The 25710-nt window shown below is 38.0% G+C and overlaps 1 protein-coding gene across 1 annotated transcript; it reads right to left on the reverse strand.

Moving 5' to 3' along the window:
* Positions 1 to 4402: 4402 nt before the first annotated feature.
* gucy2cb (guanylate cyclase 2Cb) lies at positions 4403 to 24422 on the reverse strand. Its single transcript, XM_067575473.1, has 27 exons — positions 23920 to 24422; positions 22581 to 22693; positions 22311 to 22378; positions 21910 to 22125; positions 21517 to 21638; positions 20775 to 20877; positions 19040 to 19154; positions 17562 to 17703; positions 16265 to 16347; positions 15962 to 16070; positions 14777 to 14858; positions 13976 to 14078; positions 13699 to 13752; positions 13519 to 13590; positions 13235 to 13339; positions 12846 to 12932; positions 11359 to 11491; positions 11089 to 11226; positions 10605 to 10681; positions 9878 to 9969; positions 9577 to 9735; positions 9199 to 9391; positions 8938 to 9112; positions 8002 to 8100; positions 7673 to 7767; positions 7426 to 7502; positions 4403 to 6155 (listed from the first exon to the last, which is right to left on the reverse strand). Exons 1-27 carry the CDS (start codon positions 24119 to 24121, stop codon positions 5942 to 5944), a joined length of 3228 nt encoding a protein of 1075 aa, XP_067431574.1. The 5' UTR covers positions 24122 to 24422; the 3' UTR covers positions 4403 to 5941.
* Positions 24423 to 25710: the final 1288 nt, after the last annotated feature.

Raw genomic sequence — 25710 nt, forward strand, 5'->3', positions numbered from 1 at the left:
GTGAAACTCATTTTATTAGTGGAAATGATCATGTGTTGTTGTGCAAATGTTTTATTGCCAAGGGCGTTAGTGAAGCTTAGTAAATTATAACCAAAGATCCAGATTAAAGCTGGCTGAACCAAGGTGCTGAACAAGAATATAAAATCCGCCTGAAGAAAATAGGAATAGTTTTGGTTACACAGTGAGGAGATGCGGCTGTGACATTATGATCTGACGGATAGCAGATGGTGCCAGAGCATCAGATTGCATCTGTGTTGTGCAGCTTTGGATCATTTACTGCCTAGCTATTGCATTTCCAGCTGGCATGGAGGCATTAATTCCGTTAATCAAATTTAAACCAAATATTTCAAAACTTATTATCATCCCAGTGATGGATGCAGTTGTTTCCCAAATGTAATTAAGACCATTACCCCTATAATCCGTCATATGTGTTATAAAGACCTGACTGTAAGCAACTTTTCATTTCTTCTGTACTTGAGGCAGAAGTTTGGTTGGGAAACCAACAACCACGATGAAACCACTAACTGTTAATGGCAAACATTTCAGTCATTACCAGCTCTACTTGGTCGTTAACCTTTTTTGGAAATATTTAATTATTTGTTGCTCTCAGTGTGAAAATGTGTTAATGCTGGTTTGATCGAACACAGACTCCACGGCTCATGTGGTCAAGGCTGGAGCAGATCTCAGCAGTGTTTACTGCATAAAAAAGCACACAAACATGTGTTGAACCACCTGTTTAAGCTTAATTCAGAGAAGGCCTCATACTCCTGGTCGGCTAGAGTCGGTATGCCTCCGGTTTCAAATTGCGTCGGATGCTTGGACCCCAGTATACCTGCTTGCAGGTCTAATTGTTTGTTGCTCACGGCATGAACATGGGTCAACACTGATTTCATTGTATTAAATGTTAGCGTAGCATTTTATTGGTTCGTTTGGATGTACATTAACAGATTTAAACAATGTAGCCGGAGAAAGAGGAGGGCATTTTCTGCTTTTGGAGCATCTGACTGATTATTTTACTGGGTCTCGTTACAAAGATTCATCTGGCTTCACACTGTAGAGGAAGAGCAGCCAGCTCGCATGCACTACACTGACAAAAACACACACTGCTTTACATTTACCTAGTCATGCTCTGACACACACCTGCATCACCTTTTGCCCGTGCATGCTAGCTCAGCAGCAGCAGCAGCAGCGTTGTGTCAGTCTGTTGCTCTGGCTGGGATCCAGAGCCAGCTTTGGCCCCAGCTGACAGAGATGTTGGTGAGAGTCAGGAAAAGCGTGAACAGAGAGAGAAAGGGAGGGGAGGGTGAGAGAAAGTGAAGTTTATATGTGTGTTGTAAAAATTAGTCACTCTGCCATTTTCTTTGTTTGGTAGGATAAGGTTCAGCACTTAAATCTGCCGCAGTGCAGGTGTGTGATTGAAAAGGACTTATAGAAGCAGTTAGTTAGATAACACGTGACCTTGAACAACCTCTATTGGCAACTTGCAGGAACTGCACCACAAATCAAATTTGTGTCCCCTCCACAAGTCACAAACCTTGACAGTAGTTTGAATCATGTTGTGTAATGAATTTAATTGGATTAACTTAAGTGTGTGTAATGAAAGAATTCGTGTCCAGCTGTCATTCAGCAAATACACCTCCCACAAGAATTTGACAGCACATTTACTGTATGGAAAAACACTGGAGGTGAAGTTGTTGAATGCTGGAAAATAAAGGGTTATACATTACTTAAAAATAAAACATTCAGTTTGTATCAGCAAGTAATAAAATGTGTAAATGCGCATTCAGCCTAGAATATGTCTACAATAGCCCAATGTCACATCGTAGCTTATCAGAAAACATTTAACCAAATAAAACAGAAAATACATGGTAGAACAGATGCTAACATGGAGACGGGGCAGGACTTTGGCTCTTTTGAAATATTTCTTTGAGGCATAAATAACTGTAATGGTGTTAATCATCAGTAGTAGGAGACAAACAACTCCAACAGTAGAAAAACAAAAAAAGGGGAAAAAAGAATTGGTAACCATACCGAGTTTTGTAGGTTAGCTAGTTAGCACAGTTGATATTCCAAATTCAGGTTAGCCGTACTAGCCAACAGCTAACTGGATAAGATAGTTAACAGCATTCCAACATCTTCATTTCTGTGTTTTTGTCTTTAAAAGATAAGTTTGGTGTTAATCTATATTTGCTTATTGTCCACAAATACCATGAAAAGACTAAAACCAACAGTGTGTTCGACCTTCTCTTACTCACTTACTTCCCTGATGTAAATCCTACAAAATGTCTCAAGAAGATATATATAGTTTAATATTTTTTACTGTAGATTTTAGGAAATGTTACTCAAACAGAAGTCAATATCGCAAATAGGTTCAGAACTATTTTCAGCCACAAGTTGATACACATTTGGTGTGCTAGTAACTATTTACGGCCACAGGACAATGTGTGTGTGTTGAGTGGAAGTAATAAAGTCGAAGTAATAGTTTTTGGACAATAATGGAGGCACAGAGGAATAAGCTGTATCAGGCTTTGGCTACACAGACACTTCTTGTTATTCGGATACATTTATTGTTGGTTTTGGTCTTTCCATGATACATTTTCTTTAGACAGAAAAGAAAAACATAACCATCACCACTTCACTTTAGTCATTAAAGCTATCCTTCAGTAACCCTAAAAAACTGCAGTTCTTTGGCTCAGCCTGCTGAGGTTTACCACAACCTGAGAGATTATTTCTGCCTCTGAGACTTCTGCAGACATATTGAAACGTTGGCTGTCAACAGCTTATGTCTGAGCCTCCCCCCCCGCTGTGTAGCTCCTGTTTCAACAATGACTGACCAGCAACACAAAGCAAACACACAAATACACTCGGACTGTCTTATATAGGCAATAAGCAGTTAGAGATACAATGTGAGACAATCGAGAATTAAGATCACAGTTAGCGAGTTTTTGATAACATTTTGATAATTTTAAGGTAAAACTAAAGCTGAAAAAATAGGCTGCAAATACAATAACGAGAGTGTGTTTGTGTCTGTGTGTGTGCAGATGTGTCTCATCTATTTTAGGTGTAGAGTATAAACTGATATCCTGGATCGTTAGGATCCATGCAATACCTTATTAGCTGGATCACCAGAAGACAATAAATGTTAGTATAATACAGTTACTGATTATGCTTATGATAATCACAACAGTAATAGTAACAGGAGGGAGAAGACTGAAAGAGACACATTTTTTTTTAGTTATGTTCTGTTACTTCACTTTTTTTTGTTTGTTTGTTTGTTTTTTGAGGCTTTTAACTGGGATCATTCGGTGCCTTGAGTTCAAGAAGTAAAACTGACATGTCAAAAATGATCGTAGGTGTTATTACATGCTTCTTTTTTTTTTAAATAGCTGTTTCAATATTTTAGTCGAAGAATGGGTAGTTTACAATCTCCAGTCAGAGTCCAGCTTTGGTATTCATATAAACTTCTTCCAGTGCTTATTTGCTCTGAGAGTTTTGTTTTTCAGAAGGTGCTGACAAGCAGATAAAGAGAGTGAACGTACAGAACATACAGCTGCATGTTTGAGGGGAAGCCGTTTCATTGCAGCTCTCGTAGAAGGCTTAGCTGTTTTGTATAAAATGTCATGCCTTTTTTATTCTTTTGTACGTTTGATTGTCTAATTTATTCTCAAGGTTTCTTTTTGAATGTTACATGGTGAAAAGAATTTGGGTTTTGACTTTTTTTAGCGGGGGGATTTATGTCATCTTATGGTGACCTTTTGCTTTTTTTCTACTTAATGACTAGCTTTTATGTTTTACCTGATGGTCTTTAAAAGCATATAGAAATATAATCATCAGGTTTACCAAATAGGCTAGTTTGTAGTTTTCACATCATGAATGCTGTTGAACATACATTCCCCCAAGAATAAAGTTTTCCTCTCAAATAGTTTTTAAAATGTGTTACCATTAGGTCAGTTTTATAAACCTCCATTTGCATGTACAGTTACTCTGTTTGGTTTGCTGGATCCACACTTCATTTTTTTTAATTTGTACACTACTTGTTGAATGGTTTCTGCTGTACAGTAGAGTGCGTCTTCACATAGTATTTGATGTCTACATAGAAGTCCTCTTTTCATTATTCTGTGCAGAAAACCCAAACATCTGTCAGGCAAATGTGGATAGAAAAGTTCTTTTTTGTTTGTTTGTTTTTTATCTGATGCTGGAGTTTCTTTCCTCTGCTGTCCATAGAGCCTCAGTCTACTTTGTCTGTATACATACACAACAAAACAATGTGACACATGAATTGTAACGCCTCAGATGAACCTGCACAGGCTTCAAGAAACACTGTTTTTTTTATTTTTTCAACTGTATTTCATCAGGACCTGAACAACATACATACATTTTCAACAATGTGACAGAGGGTCAATTGTTTTTTTTTGTTTTGTTTTTTAATTTAATGTAAATGAATGTCACCATTATCAATAAAATAAAACTTTGTCCTTTGGTTTAAAATACAAATTTCTCATTTTTTGGAAGCACCATCACAACTACAATGTGATCATAATGAGCCCATACACTGGTATTTAGTGCTAGAAAATGAAAACAAAGCCAGTAAATACATTCAACATTTGAGTAGCAGAAGCAGTAATCACCACCCTGAACCCCTTCAGGCATCTTCAAATATGTCATTTGGTTAAAAAAATATAAATGCATGTAAAGTTCCCATTGCAAGAACAAAAGTAAAACAGATATGTACAGATATGGACCAAATTTGGTAATTGCTAATTAGATAGCTAAGTCAGTTTTTAGCCATACTAGCAGCATGGCTCTATAATGGAAATGTTGGTCAGCTAGTCAGTTCAACTTTGGTCCTGACTGAAATATCATGGCAACTATTCATGGTGCCCTGAGGAGGAATTTTTCACATCTTTCATGATCTTTTAACTTTCCATCATGTCAAAAAAATTTAATTTGTCAAATATTTTGGTTTATGACCAAGTACCTTCAAAACTAATGATATTACAACCAGCAGCTGCTGTACTTTGTGTTTAGTGCTAATTAGCAAATGTTAGCATGCAAACTAAGATGGTGAATATATTAAACAGACCTGCTAAACATTAGGTGTAAGCATTGTCTTTGTATGCTGATGTTAGTGTTAAGCTCAAAACACAGCTTTGCCTAAATACAGCCTCTCTAGCCTGTCTGTAGACTTGTCTTGTTTATTTTTATGTTACCTCTTATTGTCATCCTGTGGATGCACTACTCCCCTCCAAAGATGTGGAAGACATACTGAGCACTGGACACACAAGTAACTGCAACATTTCTCATGGTGCACAGGATATTTCTGGCTCCATATGACACACTTTTAGATCCAGCAGTAAATAAATTACATATTTAAACAATTGATGAAGCTCTGTAAGTCACAAGCATACACAGGAGGAAAGTCCAAGAACATATTTGGATGTAGCCTGGGAGATTGCTGTTCCTTATAGCCTCAGTTTAACCTCAGATAGATTTGGATAGAATTTATAACAAACCCTGCTGGGCTCAGTGTTATCTTCTCATCTGTGCTTGTCATTGCACGTCTAACCAGGGGTTCAATAAAGAGCACAAAAGGCAAGGACCATGCAGGAAACTGTCATTTCTGATAAGACAAGATGCATGTCACAAATGTATCCTGAAATAAAAACAAACAAGCACATTTCATACCCTTGTCCTTCTTACACAATACAAACCAACAATGAGAGGACCCACTGACAGATATATCCTTACTGAGACTTTCAGGTCTTAAACAAGGCACTTATTTGTACATTAATATTTGACGTCTTTAAACACTTGTAGTTACAGTCCTTACTCTTTCTTCCCTGTGCAGCTCTATCTTTTGGATATTTTTACCACTCTTATTGAATAGTGTCATAACATAGAGTCAGAGTTTGACAGTGACGTACTCTACGGCAGGTTTGTCCTACAGGAAGGTACTGAGGGTGTTATCCACCGTGGCCAGATGCAGGTACTCAGGATGGTCACTCTCAGACTCCGCCTCTGATTCCTGGTCCTTGTCTTTCTCCTTTACATGACTCAAAAACGGCTGCTTTCTCCGGACAGACGCTCGGGATCGGTGCTCCAGACACATCAGGATCATGTTGGCAAGGTCCTGCTGGAGCCGCTGGACGTTCTCTCTGCAAAAACAGGAGCCGGTACAGGAGCAGAGGATCAGGTCCATGTCAAGGCCAGGCCAAGTTCAATGTGTAAAGTCAACTCAGACTAAATAAGACATCTGTCTCAAATTATTATCTACAATCATAATCAATCAACACATAAAGCTTTTAATGAAATACCATTTACCAAATTTCAAGTCAAGTCTCCAAGATGAACACATTCCTAAAAAACTGATTCACAAGACCTGAGGTTCCTTTTGATGTTCAGGGAGCATTGAGAGTCTACAGCCATGCTAGCAGCTCTGTGAGGCTGTACTTGAGCTAAATAACATGCCCACAGTGAGAGGTAATGTTTACCATGTTCACTAACTCAGTTTAGCCTGTTAGCATGCTAATGTTTGTTCATTTCTAGGGCTGCAACTAACGATTGTTCTCATTATCAATTATATCTACTGTACATATATATCTATAAATGTCTGAAAATGGTGAAAAATGTCCATCACTTTTTCCCAAAGCCCAAGATGAAGCTCTCAAATGTTCCAACCAACAGTCCTCAACCCAAAGATATGTAGTTTACTATCATAGAGGACTAAAGAAACCAGAAAATATTCACATTTAAGAAGCTGGAATCTGAAAATTTGGAAAGTTTTTCTTTAAAAAATGACTCGAAACAATTAATTGATTATCAAAATTGTTGGCGATTAATTTTCTGGCGATCAACTAATCGATTAATTGACTTATCATTGCAGCCCTACTAATTTCACTATTCATACTATTCATATTCATACAAAGTACAGCTGAGGCTAATGGGAATGTCATTTGGACATAAACCAAATTGGAAAAAGTGAAATTTTGACCTGATTAGGCTTAATGAAAAGTCGGCGGAAGTTACTACAGTTCATTGTGAGGAGCACATGAATGTCTGTACCAACATTACCATCCTTAGAGGCTGCTTACATGGCTAAAAACCTACTGTAGCTTCATTATTAATTCAATGTAGCTTTAAAGAACAAGCCGATGTTGTTGACAGGGGATGTGTAATTCTCCATATCCCAGAAAAGCCTCTTCCAACCTGCTCACAGTGATCAGACCTGCACTCACCAACACTATTAAGCAACTATATGTATATAAAGTGAGCCCTAAACACTCCTTCATGAATTTCAATCTCATCATCAATCTAAAAAAAGCAGCTCAGCAAGCTAAATAAACTAAGTTCAGTAGTAATAGTAGAAAACAGTAATAAAAGACATTTGAGAGCAGTAATATTTCAGCAGTTGAAGGGTTTGCTTACGTTGTGGGTGGATGTGGGAGGTCGTAGTCCTCACCCATCTCACCTGTTAACCAGTAGGTTGTCTCCATTCCTTTACCCTGGGGAAACACACACATGCACACACACTTATGACTTTTGGCATCAGTGTGTGGCAGTAAGTCTGCAGACACCCACACTTTCTGCAGAATTTAGTGTTTCTGAATTTATTTCAAAACTGTTCATTTGAATGACTGACATGTTTTTTTTAAATGAAGAATCTCATCTTTACCTTCAGATATGTTTCTCCTCTGATCTCATACTCAAACTTGCAGTCTGTCCTCTGCAGGATATTTATAGTAGGCTGACTGACGTGGATCCGCAGGGCTGGAGGATATTAAATGATACATCAACATCATTTGTTATTCACCCAAGTTTGGCTGGGGTGAGTTTATTTAATTAGTTTGATTGGTAGATTCTGTAATTGCACATGAGTAATATGCAGTAAGATGCTAATGTAACATAGCTAGACCAAACTAGTCGGCTGCGACAATGTCAGTGTAAATCAGTTTGCTCGTTAAAAATGTCTCTTAGTATGCGTGTGTTTATTTCTGTACTCACGGTGGCCTGTGGACTCCATGCGAGATGCCGTGTTGACTGTGTCTCCAAATAAACAATACCTGGGCATCTTTAGCCCCACAACACCTGCTGCACACGGACCTGGACACACACACACACACACACATTCAGCCAGTTTTCCAACATAGATTACAACTTCTCATAAAATAAAAGACATTAAGTATGCAGACCAATTGATAGATTACATTAAAATGGGTTTAAAATTGCACAACTGATAAGTAGATTAATACTTAAAAAATGTGGAATTCTTCTTTGAGTTTGCAATTTGACGGGTTCCTACTTCTCCATTTACCAACTGTTATAATTTGCACTAAAGGAGTAGTTCAACATTTTGGGAACTAAGCTCCCCTCAGTTTCTTGCAGAAACTAAGATGAGAAGATGGATACTACTCTCATGTTTGTCCAGTAAATATGACGCCACAGACAGCAGCTGGTCAGCTTAGCTTAGTAGAAACACTAGAAACAGGGAGAAACAGCCAGCCTGGCTCTGGAAACAAAATCCACCTACCAGCAGCTCACTAATTAACATGCTAAATCTTGTTTGTTTAAACTGCACAACTGTATCTTTAACAGACACATATTATTAATTTATAATCAACTGATTCATTTCATAAATCTAATTTCATTAGCCCCTAATTGTTTGTCCAATTAAATATGAATTCATCAAATGCTTAATTGCCATTTTCAAGTCTCTTGCATATTTGGTAACAGGAACTTTAATGAGGCTCAGTTAATCCATGTCACGTCTAAAGTACTTGTGGCATTTCTCTGAAAACTTGCAAGCAGGTACCTCAGGTGATGAATAAGCATAGTATATTAAACTTGTTGATTTTTCTTCGCTCTTTAGTTAATAATGTGATTTTTTTTATTGCAACATTAAGAAGTAATAAGCACATCCCTGACTTTTGCACAGTCTACCTGAGTGTACACCGATGCGTATCCACACAGGGATGCCAGGCAGGTGTCGAAGCTGGAAGGTGCCCATGAACGCCAAGATGTCCAAGGCCATGCGGCAGATATCCACCGCGTGTCTGTTCCCATTTCGCCTTGGTAGACCAGAGGCCACCATGTAGGCATCGCCTATCGTCTCCACCTGAGAGTAAATGGGAAAAAGATGACCTCCAGTATTTAACATGTAATCTATCTGTCTATCTATCTATACACCAGCCTTATCAATACCTTATAAACATCGTGGTGGTCGACGATGCTGTCAAAGCCCTTGTAGATGTCATTGAGCATGTCCACAACCTCCATGGGTGTGCTGTACTGGCAAAGAGTGGTGAAACCCACTATGTCACTGAAATATATTGTCACCTCCTCGTACAGCTCTGGCTCCACCGCACCAGTCTCCTTCAGGCTTTTCACCACTGGGCTACACAGAGAGAAACGTGTACAAAGTCAGATGAAACAAGATGATCCACCTTTTATTACGGCTAAATATCCTGTTTTCAGCTGTGATACTGTTTTTTGGAGACCAGGGGTACATGTATGATTTTGTATGTGTTCTCAGGCCAATATGTAACAAAATGTGGAGTGCTCTTTTTAGTGTAAACGGACCGAGGAAGTAGCATGAAGTTGAGGAGGTCGGCGCGGTCTCTCTCAGCTTTGTAGAGAACCGTTCTCGCTTCCACCAGGTACTCCAAGTTTCTGGAATAACTCTGCAGCCGTCTGATCATGTTATCCATGTAGCTCTCATTGTCCTGATTATGAATTTTACTGGAGGAGAGGGCAAAGAAAAACATGATCTTTCACTAAAACCTGTGATTCATTTCTCAAAGCTCATAGGCTACACATGGCCACATATGTTGATCACATCTCTGATGGCAACATGAGTCCAAGAATGTAAAGAAGCCGTTACCTGATGATTTTCCCCAGACAGTTTTCTACCCTCTTAAAGTCAGGTCTTTTTTCTGGATCCTCCTCCCAACAGGTTTTTATCAACATGTACACCTACAGTAAGAGACAGAGGACACAAAGCTTTAAAGGAACAGTTTGACATTTGGGGAAATATACTGTACTTATTTGCTTATTCACTGTTTTGGGGAAATAGGCCTGTACTTATTCTGGTGTAGAATTGGATGAGAAGACTGATACCACTTTCATGACTATGTAAAATACGAAGCTACGACACTTGTTAGCTTAGCTTAGCACAAAAACTGGAAACAAATGGAAACAGCTGTCCAGAGGTTAAAAAAAATCTGCCAACTGGCACAAGCTCACTTATTAACACATCAAACTGTATGAAAAACTGAAACATAAAAACAACAATTGGCCGTTTTACAGTGCATCATGTGCCAGACTATGTCTTGCCTGTGCTGGTTGTCTGACAACTTTGTTACCTTTGGCCAGAACCAGACTAGCTGTTTCCTCCTGTTTCCAGTCTTTGTGCTAAGCTAAGCAAACCAACTGCTGGCTGTAGCTTCATATTTATGCAGATATGAGTATTGATCTTGTCATCTAACTCGCTGTCAGCGAGCAAATAACCCTTTTCCCCAAAATGTCAAACTGCTCCTTTATAGACATAACAGACAATACACAATCACACAACTATAGATAAAGTTGCCACCAAAATGGCAATAACGCACCTCTAATTCTTTCTCTGAAGCCGTCTCAAAGTCAAGATCAGGTCTAAAGTAGGACATGATGACCTTGGACAGCTTTTCTGTTAGGAAAGAGACATACATTTATTTCTCCACAAAACAGTATCACTGAGTGTTTATATCAAAGCAAAACATTGGCTCTGGATCAGACAGGCTCTGGACTGTCTGCCTCTTGTACCGACTTTAAACACAGAAAAAGCCTCTAAACTTAATGCTACATTCAAGTTGATTCAGAGATAACTAATTGTCTACAGTAAAAGTCTCTCAAACTGAATCATCAAAGCCTGATGGTGAAGCGTTATTGTGTTTGACACCACAGTGTATGTGGCAACCTAAATAATGAGCCACATTTATTCTTTCTGAGAGGGGATCACTGTATGTCAGTATATAAACACTTAATATTTTTTATAACACTATTGGGGCTTAATTTTGGACCATGATTGTGTAAATGTATGAACTTGTGTTACACCTGCTCGATCAGAGCAGCACTCAGTGTAGAAGGTGCACTTTCTGAGAACAATCTCCTGAGCGATGATGGCAAAGCTGTAGACATCTCCTTTCTGCGAGGTGCCCTGTTTCCTCAGATGCTCAGGGGCTGTCCACAAGTCTGAGCAGAGGGAGAGGAGAGAAGAGTTTCAAGAGAAAGGAAAACAGAAGAAATTATGTGATTAAAGTGAAGAAATGAACAAAAACACAATGAGTTAGGACTACTGTAGACACACTGCAACTGTGGTTTTACCTTCGCCAGGGCTGAGGAAGCTGTTGCAGCCAAAGTCAGTGATCTTCACCACCATGCGATTGTCCACCACACAGTTGGTGGACTTGAGTCGACCGTGCACCTGAATGTCACTAGTATGAAGGTAGGACATGCCCTGCACAGAGGATATATACACCGGAGTGAATGAACATCAGGCTGGAGTACACACACACACACACACACACACACACACACACATATATATACACTACAACTGAGTAGGAGATGAAGAGATCTTAAAGAGGAAGCAAGTCATCTGTGATCTTTACTGATCTCTACTGGCAGTATGGAGGAACTGCAACAACAATTTTGTTAGTGTGAATCATTCATGTGTCTTTACAAATACATTCTGCTTGGGATAAACCCCCCACATACAGTAAATCCTATTATACTCAATTTGTGTTACGGTGATTACTCCTGGAGCTAATCCATCATTAACACATGATTACTTTTCCCATTAATGATGTAGTGTAAAGCATTACTGTTTCTATTTTTTCTATTACATTACAGTTACTGAACATGTGTGTGTTTACAATTCCCCTACCAAGAAATAGAGAGACGAGCGATTAGAGGACCATTTTTAAAAAGTAGTTACTTGAAGAATAGCAGATGAAACTGTTTGCTTTGAAGCTCTCTCTCTCTCTCTCTCTCTCTCTCTCTCTCTCTCTCTCTCTCTCTCTCTCTCTCTCAAATTAACTTGAGATTACAACCAGACTGACAACTTGAGATATCAACATATGTCCACTCCAGTCTGCACCACAGAAACTTAGATTCTGTGTCTATCTGCGTGCTTCTTTTTTTAGTGTTATCACTTCAGAGTGTAATGAGTAAAGTTGCTCTAAATTAGAATTTAGAGCAAGTATTTACTCGTGTTAGGGAAAGTTTCTTTTCAAAGTGACAGAAATAATAATAATGAGACATAGCAAATCGTCTGCTGTATTGTCTTTTATTTTGTTCCGATTTTCTCAGTACATCCAAATTTAAGAAACGGTTTGACATTTTGGGAGATGCACTTATTCCCTTTTCTGCTGATAGTTTGATGAGAAGATTGATACCAATTTCCTGCCTGTACGGTAAATATGAAGCTAGAGCCAGCAGCCAGTTAGCTTAGCTTAGCACAAAGACTGGAAACAAGGGGAAACAGCTAGCCTTTTATCACGTACAAGTAATCTGAGTACTGTAATTCTCACAGAGGCACTGCTATTGATCACTATTATTGAGTCAGTCTTGCAAATTAGTCCTTTATGTCTGATACAGATGATTGTTACTCATCTCTAGGACAATATGTCAGTTCTGTGTGATATAATAGCATGTTGAAGTGTGTTTCTGCCAAGCTGAACATAATGATGCCTGCTCCAGGTATTCATAAAGCTCCATACAACATCACGTGACATGCTCCACACACAATAAAATACTTGAGAGTTACATAATGCATTGTTCACCAGCAGAACAGAGAGTTTCTGTCTCACCTTAGCGATGTCATACATGACGGAGATCTTGAACTCCCAGTCCATGAAGGTCTCCTCTGGGTACGAAACCTTGTCGTTCAGCACATACTGGAAGAAGACAGGGACAGAGGGCATTTCTGTTTGTGTTTACGTGTGTATGTGTGTGTGTGTGTGTGTGTGTGTGTGTATTGCTGCTTTCTGTCTCAATGAATATATGTTTGAAATATATGATGAAATGAATCAGTCTCTGATAAATCCATTGCATTCTGCACTCATATTTGATCTTTTGTTCTGTAGTAAGCTGCTCATATTCCTGACTTGTCATTCAAAGTAGTTATTTGATACGTGCAAGCTGAACTTCCATTGACGACTGAAGGGACTTGACCTGAGTGTGTACATGCCATACTTACCCTGAGTGATCCCCGCTCTCCATACTCAAACACTCCAAACACACCCTGATCAAACTTCACTGTGCCATAAAACTTTGTGAGATTGTAATAGTCGATTTGCAGGAGCTGCAGAGAAAAAGGAAGGGGGGGTTGATGAGAGGCAGTAGCTCTTTGAGTAGCACAGAGACTTGCTTGGAAACACATTATCACAAAGGACAAGCAATAAACATCTGCAGAGACCATAAAGTGCGTTAAGACAAAACCACAACATCACACATGCCACCTGCTGTGTGCATGCATCTCACCGCGTTCAGGTCTATCCTCTGGGTCTCATCGAAGTTCCCGTCTGAGTGCTTGAGCTCCTTCAGAATCACAATCTGAAAATGTTGCAGCAGCACCAGTCAGAGCAGTAATCCTGAATAAAACATCTTCAGTGCAAAAGTATATTTATTTGTTTGCTGAGAACAACTGCAGAGTGTGTCTACCTTCTTATCGTAGAGTGCACGGCGGATAGGGAATTTTTTCCTCTCATCTTCAATCTGATGGGGGCAGATTTAAAAGATTAAACATGTCAAAACTCTTTGTTTCTCTTAATGTGTGCTCTGGTGCATTCATGTTCAAGAATGAGATAAACGTTATGGAGAAATCTATGGTGAGAAAAGTGGTTAGAGCAATGATCACAGATTTCTGACTGCAGGATAAGCTTCACAGTCCTGTAGAAAAGCCTCCATGTTGACTGAGAGGTTTTTCCACTCCATTTACCTTAAGAGAGATGACGTTTAGTTGGTTGTTCTCCAGCAGTGTGATGAGATGAGAGCTGATGTGAGACCAGCGTTTCCTCAGCAGTCGATCTCTCCTGTTCTGTCTGAAAGGAACAAAACATACCACCAGGTGATAAAAAATGACTCAGCTAGCCATGAAGATGTGGAAATGTGGTACAGAGGAGATACCTAAGATGTGCACTTTCAAAATTTGGTCAACTTCGTTTAATTTCAACCGTAAATTATGTACTTCAACTTCAGCTGCCTCTAAAATCAGCACCAAAAAATCTGAATCAAAATCAGAAAAGTTGCTTTCAAGAGATGCACCAAACCACATGCAAATATGTGGAAATTTAAAACTTAAACAAGAAACTTCCATATTAATATCTTTTGTGATTTTAAAAGACTCAGTATGAATATTATCTCAATTGCAAATTGCAATTTAAAGACCCCCCAGCCCCCTCCTCAGCAGATGAATGTGTAAAAAATAAATAAAATAAAATAAATAAATATATAAATAAAAATTTTATAAATAAAAATAAAGCCCTCTAGTGTCAAAGTCTGCACATTCTAACATCCAAGTGAATTAACAATAAACAAAAGAAATTTTTGAATACAGAGGGGCTTTAAGTGATTGGAGACCCTCTGGTTGGTCTAACTTTTAGCATTCAACAACTACAGTTCCCATGAGTCTCAAACATATTGTAGGTGTGATATGTCTCTCCTCCACTATGTGTTGATGTCTCTCCAACACTATGTGTTGAGTACAGGTGCTGTTGCCATAAAAGGATTAAATACTCACCTGTAGAAAATGAAGGCGATGGTGGCCACGACAACCACTGTGACAGCCAACACAATGACAATGATGTCATGAATTGCAGGGCCTGAAGTGTGAAAAAAGCACAATTACAATTTACAGTTTAGGCATTTAGCAGGATTTAAACCATTTTTTTGGTCTATGACACACTGAAGTGTAGGCAGCTCTTAAAATCACATAAATCTCTGCCAAATGCTGTCTATATGTTGTGAACTATATATTTATATGTTGTGCAGCTGAAGTGACCCCAGTGTCACTAGAGCTTCTGGTTTCACAATTGGCAGGAAATAGGTTCATCTTTGAGTCACTGGTTGACCACAGTTTGGACATTGATGGCCTGATAGCTAAAGGTACCCCTGTGGAGTGTTTGACCACTAGTAGCATTATGGAGCAATATTTTAACCATGAATCGATGTTTTGTTTGTATCTTGCACATGCACAATGGCGGATGAGCAGAAGTCGGTGGCTGCAATGTACCTGCTAAGGTCATGAAGAACGACACTGCAAGCTGGTAAACATGGATGTAAACAATGCACAATTTTAAATATTTTTAAAATCCACTTTGCAGGTGTTTTATGAGGATGGATTTATTATCACATTTGTCAGACCTAACTGATACACACAATACTTACTGGTGAAAAAAACTGACTGTTGACATAACTTGAAGAAAACTCTGCAGGGTACCTTCAACCATGAGCAATAATCTGGTATGAATGGTCAAACATGGGTTGAACCAGTGTTTTCTGTGTTAAAGCAGTTCTAAGCTACAAACAAACACTCAGTTGTAGGTAAAATTTGTCATTTTAATGGGTATGAAAGCCTCTTTAACAACATTTAGCCTTGAAACACAGACACTGCACTAAACTATAACTGGGACATTTCCTGCTTCACTTTACAGACAGTAAAACCTTCAATAAAAACATATTCGTCTTTACAACATATCTGGAGTTCAATCTCAGATCACTCTACTTCCAACTGATAGCACATCTAACTGACAGCAATAAACAGCCAACGATGATCACCAAACAGATGTACTGTGTCTGTTTGTGCGCTTGTATGTGTGTGAATGTGAGCAGGAAGAAAGTTAATGATTATAGCTTGTGACGGTCAGCTGACACAGTCAGGCTAGTCGTGGGTGTGTGTGCATATGTGTGTGTATTTTGCCTGTACCTCCGTCTGGTATGGAGTCAGGAAGTCTTTGTCCCCAGTGGAAGGAAGGGTTTGTCTCAATCACTTCAGTGATTTTGTGCTCAGTGTCGAATGTGAATAAAATTCGATACTGAGGATCAAATGTGAGGAGAAAATGACACATTTCAGGATAAAACACTGTATAACAGCAAAAATTCAGCTGGAGGTGGTTTTTATTTCTGAAGATCTTTTTTAGACATTGTCAACAAAATGAAGAGTTATCTTGTCTTTCTTCGTATGTTCACTACTGAATAGCATAATAATTAACACAGTAGAAGAAAATACCTTGTTGTCAGTAGTGGTGTAAATGATTGAGAGAGTTACGTCTCTGTCTCCATGCTTGTCCAGTCTGTAGTTTCCAGCAATGCCTGAAAAGAATCATAGAAATGTCTTTACACAGACACATCGCAGCAGTTTGTCATCCAAAACTTCTGTTTGTTTTCTGTTCACTGGTTGTTAAGACTACTGTTAACAAGTGTACTGTTTAATGTTAACTAATTGATTTCTAAAGGTTTGGTCCTCTCTTTGAATGTGTGTGTCTCAATGACACACTCACACCCAAATGCACACAGGCTACTTACAGCTGCAGCCTGCAGGCTATAACACCTAATCTCAGTTCTGTCTCCATCATGCCAATCAAAAACAAAAATAAGTGATCGTAGCTGACAGCCTCCATCTGTTAGACCTCACACACAACAGTAACCAATGTCAGATCTCAGGGGCTGAAGTGTGGACACTGAGGTAAATCTTGCACATTGTGAATATTTGATAAGCTTATTCCAGCATTTTTAGACTTAAAGGTGCAGTATGTAGAATTTAGTGGTATCTAGCAGAACAGATTTGGCAGAACAATGGAACATAATATTCATGAATATGTTTTAATTGGTGTACAATCACCTGAAAATAAGAATTATTGTGTTTTTATTATCTTAGAATGAGCCCTTTATGTCTACATAGGGAGTGGGTCCTCTTCCATAGAGCCCGCCATTTTGCACCGCCATGTTTCTACAGTAGCCCAGAACGGACAAACCAAACACTGGCTCTAGAGAGGGCCTTTCACGTTTTTCGTGAGTTTTGTGGTCATTGTAGATTCTTCTACATGCTTGGAAGGGGAGGGGTTGGGGAGGTATTGAGTTGGTTGCCATCTGCAACCTCACCGCTAAATGGCACTAAATCCTACACACTGGTCCTTTAATTGGACAATTTGTAGGCCAATGAGATAATTTTAAAAATAAAGCCTGCTTGGCAATGTGGAGAGGGATTTGAAACAGCATTTCAACCTTGATATTGTAAATTCAAATTTACAGAAAAATGACTGAACAATAACCAAAATATTGCTATTTTTTCAGAAATTATTTAATGAAAAGGTGACATTTTGGAGATAGATGTTTTTCATTGGATTGCAATAAAAAAAAAAATTCAATCTCTCTCCCTCTCTTTCTTTTCTTTCTTTCTTTTCTGAAACTTTTCTGTTTCACTCTAAAAGTCTGCAAAGTTATGATTAAAAGTATATTAAAGATTTAGAGACATTTTACTTTCATTTCCTCTGTCCTTTTCTTAGTGTCTCTTCCACCTTCCTTACCATCAAAGGAGGTGTTCCTGAAGTAAGCCACGTTGGTATACTGTGTCTGCTGGATCTCTGACGTAGGTTGTTGGGCAATTTCCCGCATTACACGACCTATCAGCAGCACTGAATCATGGTATGCAGCTATGTAGTCATTCATCTGCAGAGAGAGAGAAAATTGAATGGAATATTGTTTGTTGTGCTCAAAACTTTACTTTTCTTTTTTTAATTCAACAGCAGCAGTTACTCCCCGTTACTCTGGATAACCAGCAGACATTGCTATAAGCTTTGGTGATCCTCTGACTTTTCATCTATCACCCTCATTGGGTCAAAATTTTAATTTCTCCATTACTTGGATACAGAAATCTTAGAGACATTTACCTCAAAACTGGGCAAATAAAATCAAAAATATCTGCATAGATATAGGTGAGAAATATGTTTATTTGTAATTTGGGTGAACTGACCCTTTAACTAGATTCTAACTACATTACACTACAAACAGACATTTTAAGGCAGATAGAAAAAGAGCCTATCTGCATTATACATACATTATACTATTATACATACATACAGCATACAGATCCTAAAAGGCATTGTTTTACATTTTGGGAAATGCACTTATTTGCCACCCAACAAAGCAACTATGGCAACCCCAGATTGACAAAGTTAACCATCTCTTGGCTGTAGCTTCTGTAAAAGAAAACGGAATAATAGGTTATCATTTGATGTATTTCTTGAATATATCATACATGTTTCAGATGGTCTTTAAGTTCAGTTTAGTGTTAGTTTGTGTTTCACACATGTTCTAAATTCCTCTGTGCTATGTCTATTCTAAACTTAGTTCTTTGCTGTGTAAGATGAGGTAGTTGTGTGTTTAACAGTTAAGTTCATTCTGTTATATCCTTACCTGAGCCAGTGATAAGATAAACTGTAGTTATGTAGATGTTTATGTGTAAAACTGATAAGCTTTTAGAGGATAGTGTGGTTTGTCCTTAATTTAATATAGTAGTAATGTTATTTTGTGATGCTACTTGGTGCATGCTTATGTACTGTCATATATGGTCGTGAAGAAAGACTGTTCCTAGGTTATCTGAACTTTTGACTTATGTTTCTATCTGAGGGTTGGTTGCTGACCTGTAAGGTTAGTAAACAGATGTCTTAAATTCTGTACGCGTAGTATTTAAGGGACTGGTTAAGTGCCAACCTTTCAGACAAAGAAAAGATAGCTAGGTGGTATGCATCTTTGTCTCCAGAACTATGATGCATTATACTTCTGATTGTATTATTTGATTACATTATTTCATAACCTGACAATGCTCTCTTTGTGTGTTTATTGAGTGATCAGCAATTTCCCATTACACTTTGTATTTAACAGACAGATACGAGGGTGGTATCGATCTTCTTAAAATCTTGGCAAGAAAACATGACAGCATCTCCCAAAAAACCAAACAGTAGAATGTGGAGGAAGGTCAATGAGTAATATTCTGTTTTCTCACTATGTTGTTGTCTGTCAGGTTTGTGTTGATTGTGTAATTCCTGGAGTTGGGCATCGTCACTACCAACACATTCTTCATGAATGGAAATGACGATGTGTTGGTGTAGTATTCATCACTGTGGAAAGGAGAGAGGAGAGGCGCTCTTAAAATCCTTACATATCCTATATATATTATTCCCACATCAGTATAATAATTATAATTCCCTGCCTGAGTATCTGTAGCTGGAAGATTTAGTAAAAAAAAAATTGATTCACTCATTAAAATTGAGCAGAAAACTCATCAAGAATGACTGAATAAATTTAAACTGAATTGTCAGTGAAACCTTTGAAATGTCATTTGCCTGAAATTAGAACCTTTTTTTTCGGACGTACTCACCACATCCCTGTCAGATGAATTTCAGTAATGTTACCCCATCATTGGCACAACACATCATGTTACAAATCTGTTCGTTTAAAATTGATATTATTTAACTATTGATAATATAAAAGTGGATATGATATTACTGTAATACAGTTGAATGTTCACATCTGTGTGGTTAAGTTTGCATTTTTACCAGCAGTCTTACCACTTGGAGTAGAGCTGGACTAGCTAACTATTTCAAACATTTATTCTTACTTTGAGCTAACTACTGTTTATCTATTACTTTTAGCTAACTATTTCAAACATTTATTCTTACTTTAAGCTAACTACTGTTTATCTATTACTTTTAGCTAACTATTTTGACATTTGTCCTTACTTTTGTTTCAACCATTTATTTGTTACTTATAGCTTACAAGTTAGCTAATGTTTCTTTCTGCTTGTTAACTATTTTTCAGGCACTGTAGTTGGAGCTTGTGATGTTGGGTGTCAGCTGACTCAATATGTGGATATAAATTAGAATTCTTAATTATCAGTGTTTCCAAATCTTTTTGTCAGACATACTACCCACAGCCCTGTCAGCTGAACTCAGGTACCACTTCACTGATACAACCCATCATGTTACAAATGTGTTAATTTAAAATGGATATTATTTAACTATTGTTGATATAAAAGTGGATATGATGTTACAATAAGACAACTGAACTGTTTAGGTCAGTTTGGTTAAGTTTGCAATCTTAACCTAAGTTTTACCACTGGTGACGGAAGCTGGAACAACCTTTTGTAGTACTTTTAGTTACCTATGTCAAACATTTATCCTTAATTTAAACTGTTTCAACTTTTTATCTATTACTTTTAGCCAACTATTTTAATCATTTATCCTCATTTTGTTTCAACCATTTATTCATTACTTTAAACTAACTATTTCAACTGTTTATCCGTTATTTATCTTGCTAGGTAGGTAACTATAGTTTAGTATAGCTATGATCAGTATGTGGAAATATTTTTATTTTTTTAATATATTTTTGGGTATTTTATGCTTTTATTGGATAGCTACAGTTGAGACATGAGAGGAAACAAGGACCACTCCATTAACATACTTGAAGGGGGCAAAATATTAGCAACACTTGTCAATAAAATACACTCCAGTAAACTACCACCATCCACTACGATCTCAATAATAAACATGAAGTAAAATGATCAACTTTATGACAATGTCAACAAAAACTGAAAGTATAAGCTTGGTGCAAAGTGCTTGGTGAGTGCATACTATAAGGATGTGAGAATATACTGAAAGCCCTTAAGTAAGTACAATATGTGCAAATGTATAGAGACAGATGTATACAGAAAGTACCAAGATATGAAAGAGAGTACTGACTTGTAAAGATCAATAAGGATGAAGGCTATATCACTGCTGTCTGCCTCTCTAGAGCCATTTTTCAACTCCGCTAAATCCTTTGGTGATCCACACATGATGAACACTGCAAACAGAAAAGCTTTTTGTAACACCAGAGTCTGATTGTGTATGCATTTATAGCATAGGTGACCTTGGTGGGAGTCAAACCCCATTTAACCACCAGACTCTGATTTCTATTTAAATGTCTACTTCAACCTTGAAACCAAAGTTAATACCAAACCAAAAATGTCCTCTTAGCTGCATTAACGCAATAAAAATAAGTGACTTTGCCTGTTATTCATCTTGAAACTTGGAAAGGACAGTTTTTTTGGACACTGTTGGACTTGAAACATTTACACACTGTCAGATTTATTTGTCTTTTTAATATCTTGTTTGTCATAGAAGTAATATTGTTATTGAGCCATCTCAACAGCAATAGGTCTCCTGAGCTACATCACAGGTCTCAATGGTTGTTGAGACACTGAGTAATTTGTCCTGTTTCCATTTATGGTCGTATACTTGAAAGGTTAAAAATGAGAAAGTTGGCATTTTCAACCTCTGAAAGTCTAACTTTTTGTGTTTTTAGTATTTACTCTAAAGTAGTATTTAATTTGTGCTTAATGTACAGTCATTACCATCTATGACAATAGCTGACCAGTGAGATCAGACAAGGAGCTGTTGACACGATGTATGTTTTTAAGTTGTTTTGTTTTTTTTAACTCACGGTTGCTGGTCCTGTTTTTGGGTGATGTAAGTACTGTGTTCAGTTCTTCTGGTCTGCGCAGGACCGTTCTCTGAATTTTTAGGGCAAACTGGCTCAAGTGTGAATCCAGTGCATTTATATACCTGTAGAAGAAAGTCACTTAGAAATTCTGCAAAGATACAGCAGATACAGATTATTCTCATAGCTTATTGTTACTGTTGCTTGAACCTGCCCTTCAAATTTCCAAAAATACATTCAAACCCAGAGCGTGACATATTGCCTTGTGCTTTGGACACAATATTACTCATTTTTTTTATTACACAGACTATAACCACTTGATAGTTCAATTAAGTGACTGTACATATAATATACTCACAAATGTTTCTCTTTAAAGACACCTCTTAGGTGACTCACCAAAAGCAGTCCTCTGTGTTGTTCTGTTTCTTGTATAAATAGGCTGTCTCCCACTTAGGTTTGAGCTTGTTACGGCTTTTCCAGAATTCGATGAAGAAGTCTGAGACCTTGCGTGCTGGCGGCAAGAGGCGCTGTAGGTTGTGAGTGTTGTCACAGGAGAGACCGAAGCTGCCCGCTGAGATGATGGGTGTGCTGAGCTTCAGACCTTTTTCCAGACTGACAGAGAGAGAGGAAGAGAGAGAAAAGACAGTCCACTACAAAACTACCTAATGTTAGGAAATGCATCTATGAGCTGAGTACACATGCACCATACTGTAACATTTATACATGTCAAATCCGGTTTCGATGTGTAAATGGTGTTTTCAAATGTGTAGACATGACGTTGAAAAACCAGCACTTACTCAACCATTTGGAAAGCAGCATAGGTGCAGGTGGGCCCAAGCACAGCACATCCCAGCCTGCCTGATCTCTGCAAGAGAAAAGAAGTGTGATAAGTGTGAGTTTTTGTCTGTGTGTCACTGTGGTTGTTTGTTTCTCATGTTTGTGTGCAGAGCTAACGTTAAGAGCACTGATATACTTGCTTTTAGCATACAGGCAAATCTATGCATATATGTTGGTAAATGTATATCATGAGGCTAATTTGTTTGGAATGTAATGCTATAGCTACTCACCGTCAGGTTTTTTAGCATTTCCACTCCCTCGCACGTGCTTCCATAGCAGCCTTTATGTTTAAAAATGCTTGTGTCAAACCCGTCAAAGCTGGGTTTGAGATTAATCTTCGTGTCTTTATTGTGGTTTGTGAAAAGAAAGAAAAGCAGAAAAACATTTCAGGATTTTCTTTTAGTTTAGTTTGTGGATTTTCAGTAAAATTGATGTCATCAATATATCCTCCTTTAAAATATGGGTGCAGGGCTGGATTGCTTTGGGTGTTTCTCTGTGGTAATTTGGATTAGTGCAAATTTGTTTGGGATAAAGCATAAAATGGGGTTCAGGGTTCTGTATCATTACCTGTCTTGTAGAGGGGACTTCTGCCAAAACTAACATGTCCCATACTGCTAAATAAATGTGTGTTTAAACTTAATCCTACCAACTGGGGTACCAGCAGACCCCAGAGGTATACTTTTTGTCTATGTCGCAGGTGCTTTATTCTATCATTCCAATTTTTTCATGACTTTGCCAATCATTTTGTTCCTAATGACTTCATATCATTGTTTTTTGTTTTAATTAGTGCTTTTTAAAAATACCAATGTATTGGGGTTCTAGGGGACCCCAGTCAAAAACACCCAATTCCACCTATGTAGTTTTAACAGATGGAACTATTTACTGAGTTCATGTTTGCCATGGGTCCAAATTTAAAGTATCACACACTATCAGGGGGCATATAGGGGCATTTTGAAGGCTTTGGGGAAAGATATGTTTTGCTATGATGGTTGTGTCTTACAGTAGTTAATTCTTGGTTATTTTTTGCCACAGGGCCCATAACAGATTAATCTGGCAATGACTAAGTGGGTCAAAGGAATTTTATCACTGTAATCCAAACCAAAGATCATGATAATGTTCACTGAACATTAAGTACGCATTAAAGATAATTGTTTCCTTTTGGTACAACTCATATCTAGTTATTTATTACACTGAGTAAATAAAATCTTATCAGTTAGCAGTCATTGCTTCACTTGTCCCATGAAATCTAAGAAAGGTTGCGATTTTATTTTATTTATTTTTATTGTATTTTTTAGTTTAAAAGCACTGGACAAGAAATTAAAACTGTAAGACAAAAAAATACCTAAAAAGATGATCATTTTATTACACTACATTATGTATAATGATACAGTAAACTACTGTATTCTTCAGATTTTTGCACTTCTAAATAGTGTGCCTAATTTCTACCATAGAATCTAGTACTACAGCATATAGTAATATAATATTGAATTCATAATGCACCATAATTCTGTGAACACATGTTAAGTGTAAGTGACAGATGTCTCTATGTTGTAATTCTTATTTTTTTACCGTCTCCAGCATGAATGGCAGAATCCATCTCTATGGCCTTCAGTATTTGTCCCTCCACATAATCAAGGCTCCATAGAGACGTGTTGTCTTTCAGCAGGATCACATTGATCGTAGTCCCATTTGGACACTGTCCATTGACCCGACATGAAGCAGCAAGAATCACCAAGGTGCACAAACACAGCCACCAGTGATCCGGGCCCATTCTCAGCTCAGAAGTTTGCAGTATTTATATTCCTGAGCTAACAATTAGAGTCCATGGTCTGACGAAGGCTTTCAGTGCTTTCTCCACCTTTCCTACTCCAGAGTCCAGTGCGTCAACAGCACAATAAAGTCACCACACACTCCAAGACCTCCGGAAATAAAATTCTGTCTAATCCACCAAAGACTCACTGAAAGGTTTCATTTACACAAATAATATCCCTTGCCCAAGTCCTCTTCTGTTTTCTCCTCTGAGTCTTTCGCTTCTCAGATTCACACTTCCTCTAAGTAGGCACTCATCTGTCCTTACCACATCACGTTGTTAATATACAACCTTTAAAGACACAGAGGCAGGCCATATAACCTTCTCACTGCTGGTGTGCTGAGGTCAAATCACAAGCTTGAAACGCAGACAAACACAAAGAGCACAGATTGAACCTGGTTGTGATCTTGCTGGTAATATACACAGATTACACCATGACAAAAGACAGGCATTTTAAAGTGAAATAATACCAATAATGATTCAAACCTTCAGGATGGTTTAGTTAGTAAAAGAAAATAATTGTATTTGGGATGTCACTGTAATGTAGGCTTAAAAGCAGGGGACTGTGAGAAGATACTGACCTTCGACAGCAGGATGATGGCAAGCCCCTGCCCATGTGCAATGTCTGGAAAGTCGACTGGAACTAGTCCTTCAGTTTACTGTGTGCTCATGGGGACCTGAGGTGTGAGGTGAAGCCACTATGGTGATGATGTGTTGACATACTTGTCAATCAAGGAAGCAGGCCCCACAACATATTGTACCACTAATAACACGTTAGAAGACATGTAATTATCCAGCTGATTTAATATTACAAGAGAGGCTCTGACTGAATCCGATTTTAAAGGAATAGTTTGACTTTGTGGGGAAATATGTTTATTCATTTTCTTACTAAGAGTTAGACGAGAGGATTGATACAACTTTCATAGGAAGCTACGGTTAGCATAGCTTAGCACAAAAACTGGAAATGTGGAAACAGCTAGCCTAGCTCTGTCCAACAGTAACCTATCAGCACTTCTAAAGCTCACTAAATTGACACATTTTACCTTTTTTGTTTAATCCAAACCGAAACCGAAATGTGAAAATGACAATTTGCCACCTAGGACCAGTAACTTCTGGCACATAACCCTTTGTAAAATGACAAAGTTTAATTTTTACCGAAGACACATGGTTACCAGGCTCAGAACTGAGAACATGGTCCCTGAATGCAATCAGACTTAACCGTTTTCAGCTTAATTTAGCACAAACACAGAGAGGGGAGCAGAGGAACACAGATAGTCTATATGTTTCTGTCCAACATAAGTGCCTTCTACATATACATATATTTAAATGGTATACATGTGTATTTAACACTTAGTTGTACATTTTTTAGCAAAGTCCAAGTGACTCTTTTGTACAACGTATATATAAAACGTTGGAGCAGTATGAAGATTGTTTTCTGTCTTTTGTTGAGGGTAGCTGTTTCTCCCTGCTTCCAGTGTTTGTGCTAAGCTAGGCTAAATATTTGCAAAAAATTTGTTTAAGATTTTCCCCGCTAGTTACAGTTTTGAGTT

This window comes from Thunnus thynnus, chromosome 20 (genome assembly GCF_963924715.1).
Source record: "Thunnus thynnus chromosome 20, fThuThy2.1, whole genome shotgun sequence".
NCBI classification, from domain to species: Eukaryota; Metazoa; Chordata; class Actinopteri; order Scombriformes; family Scombridae; genus Thunnus; species Thunnus thynnus.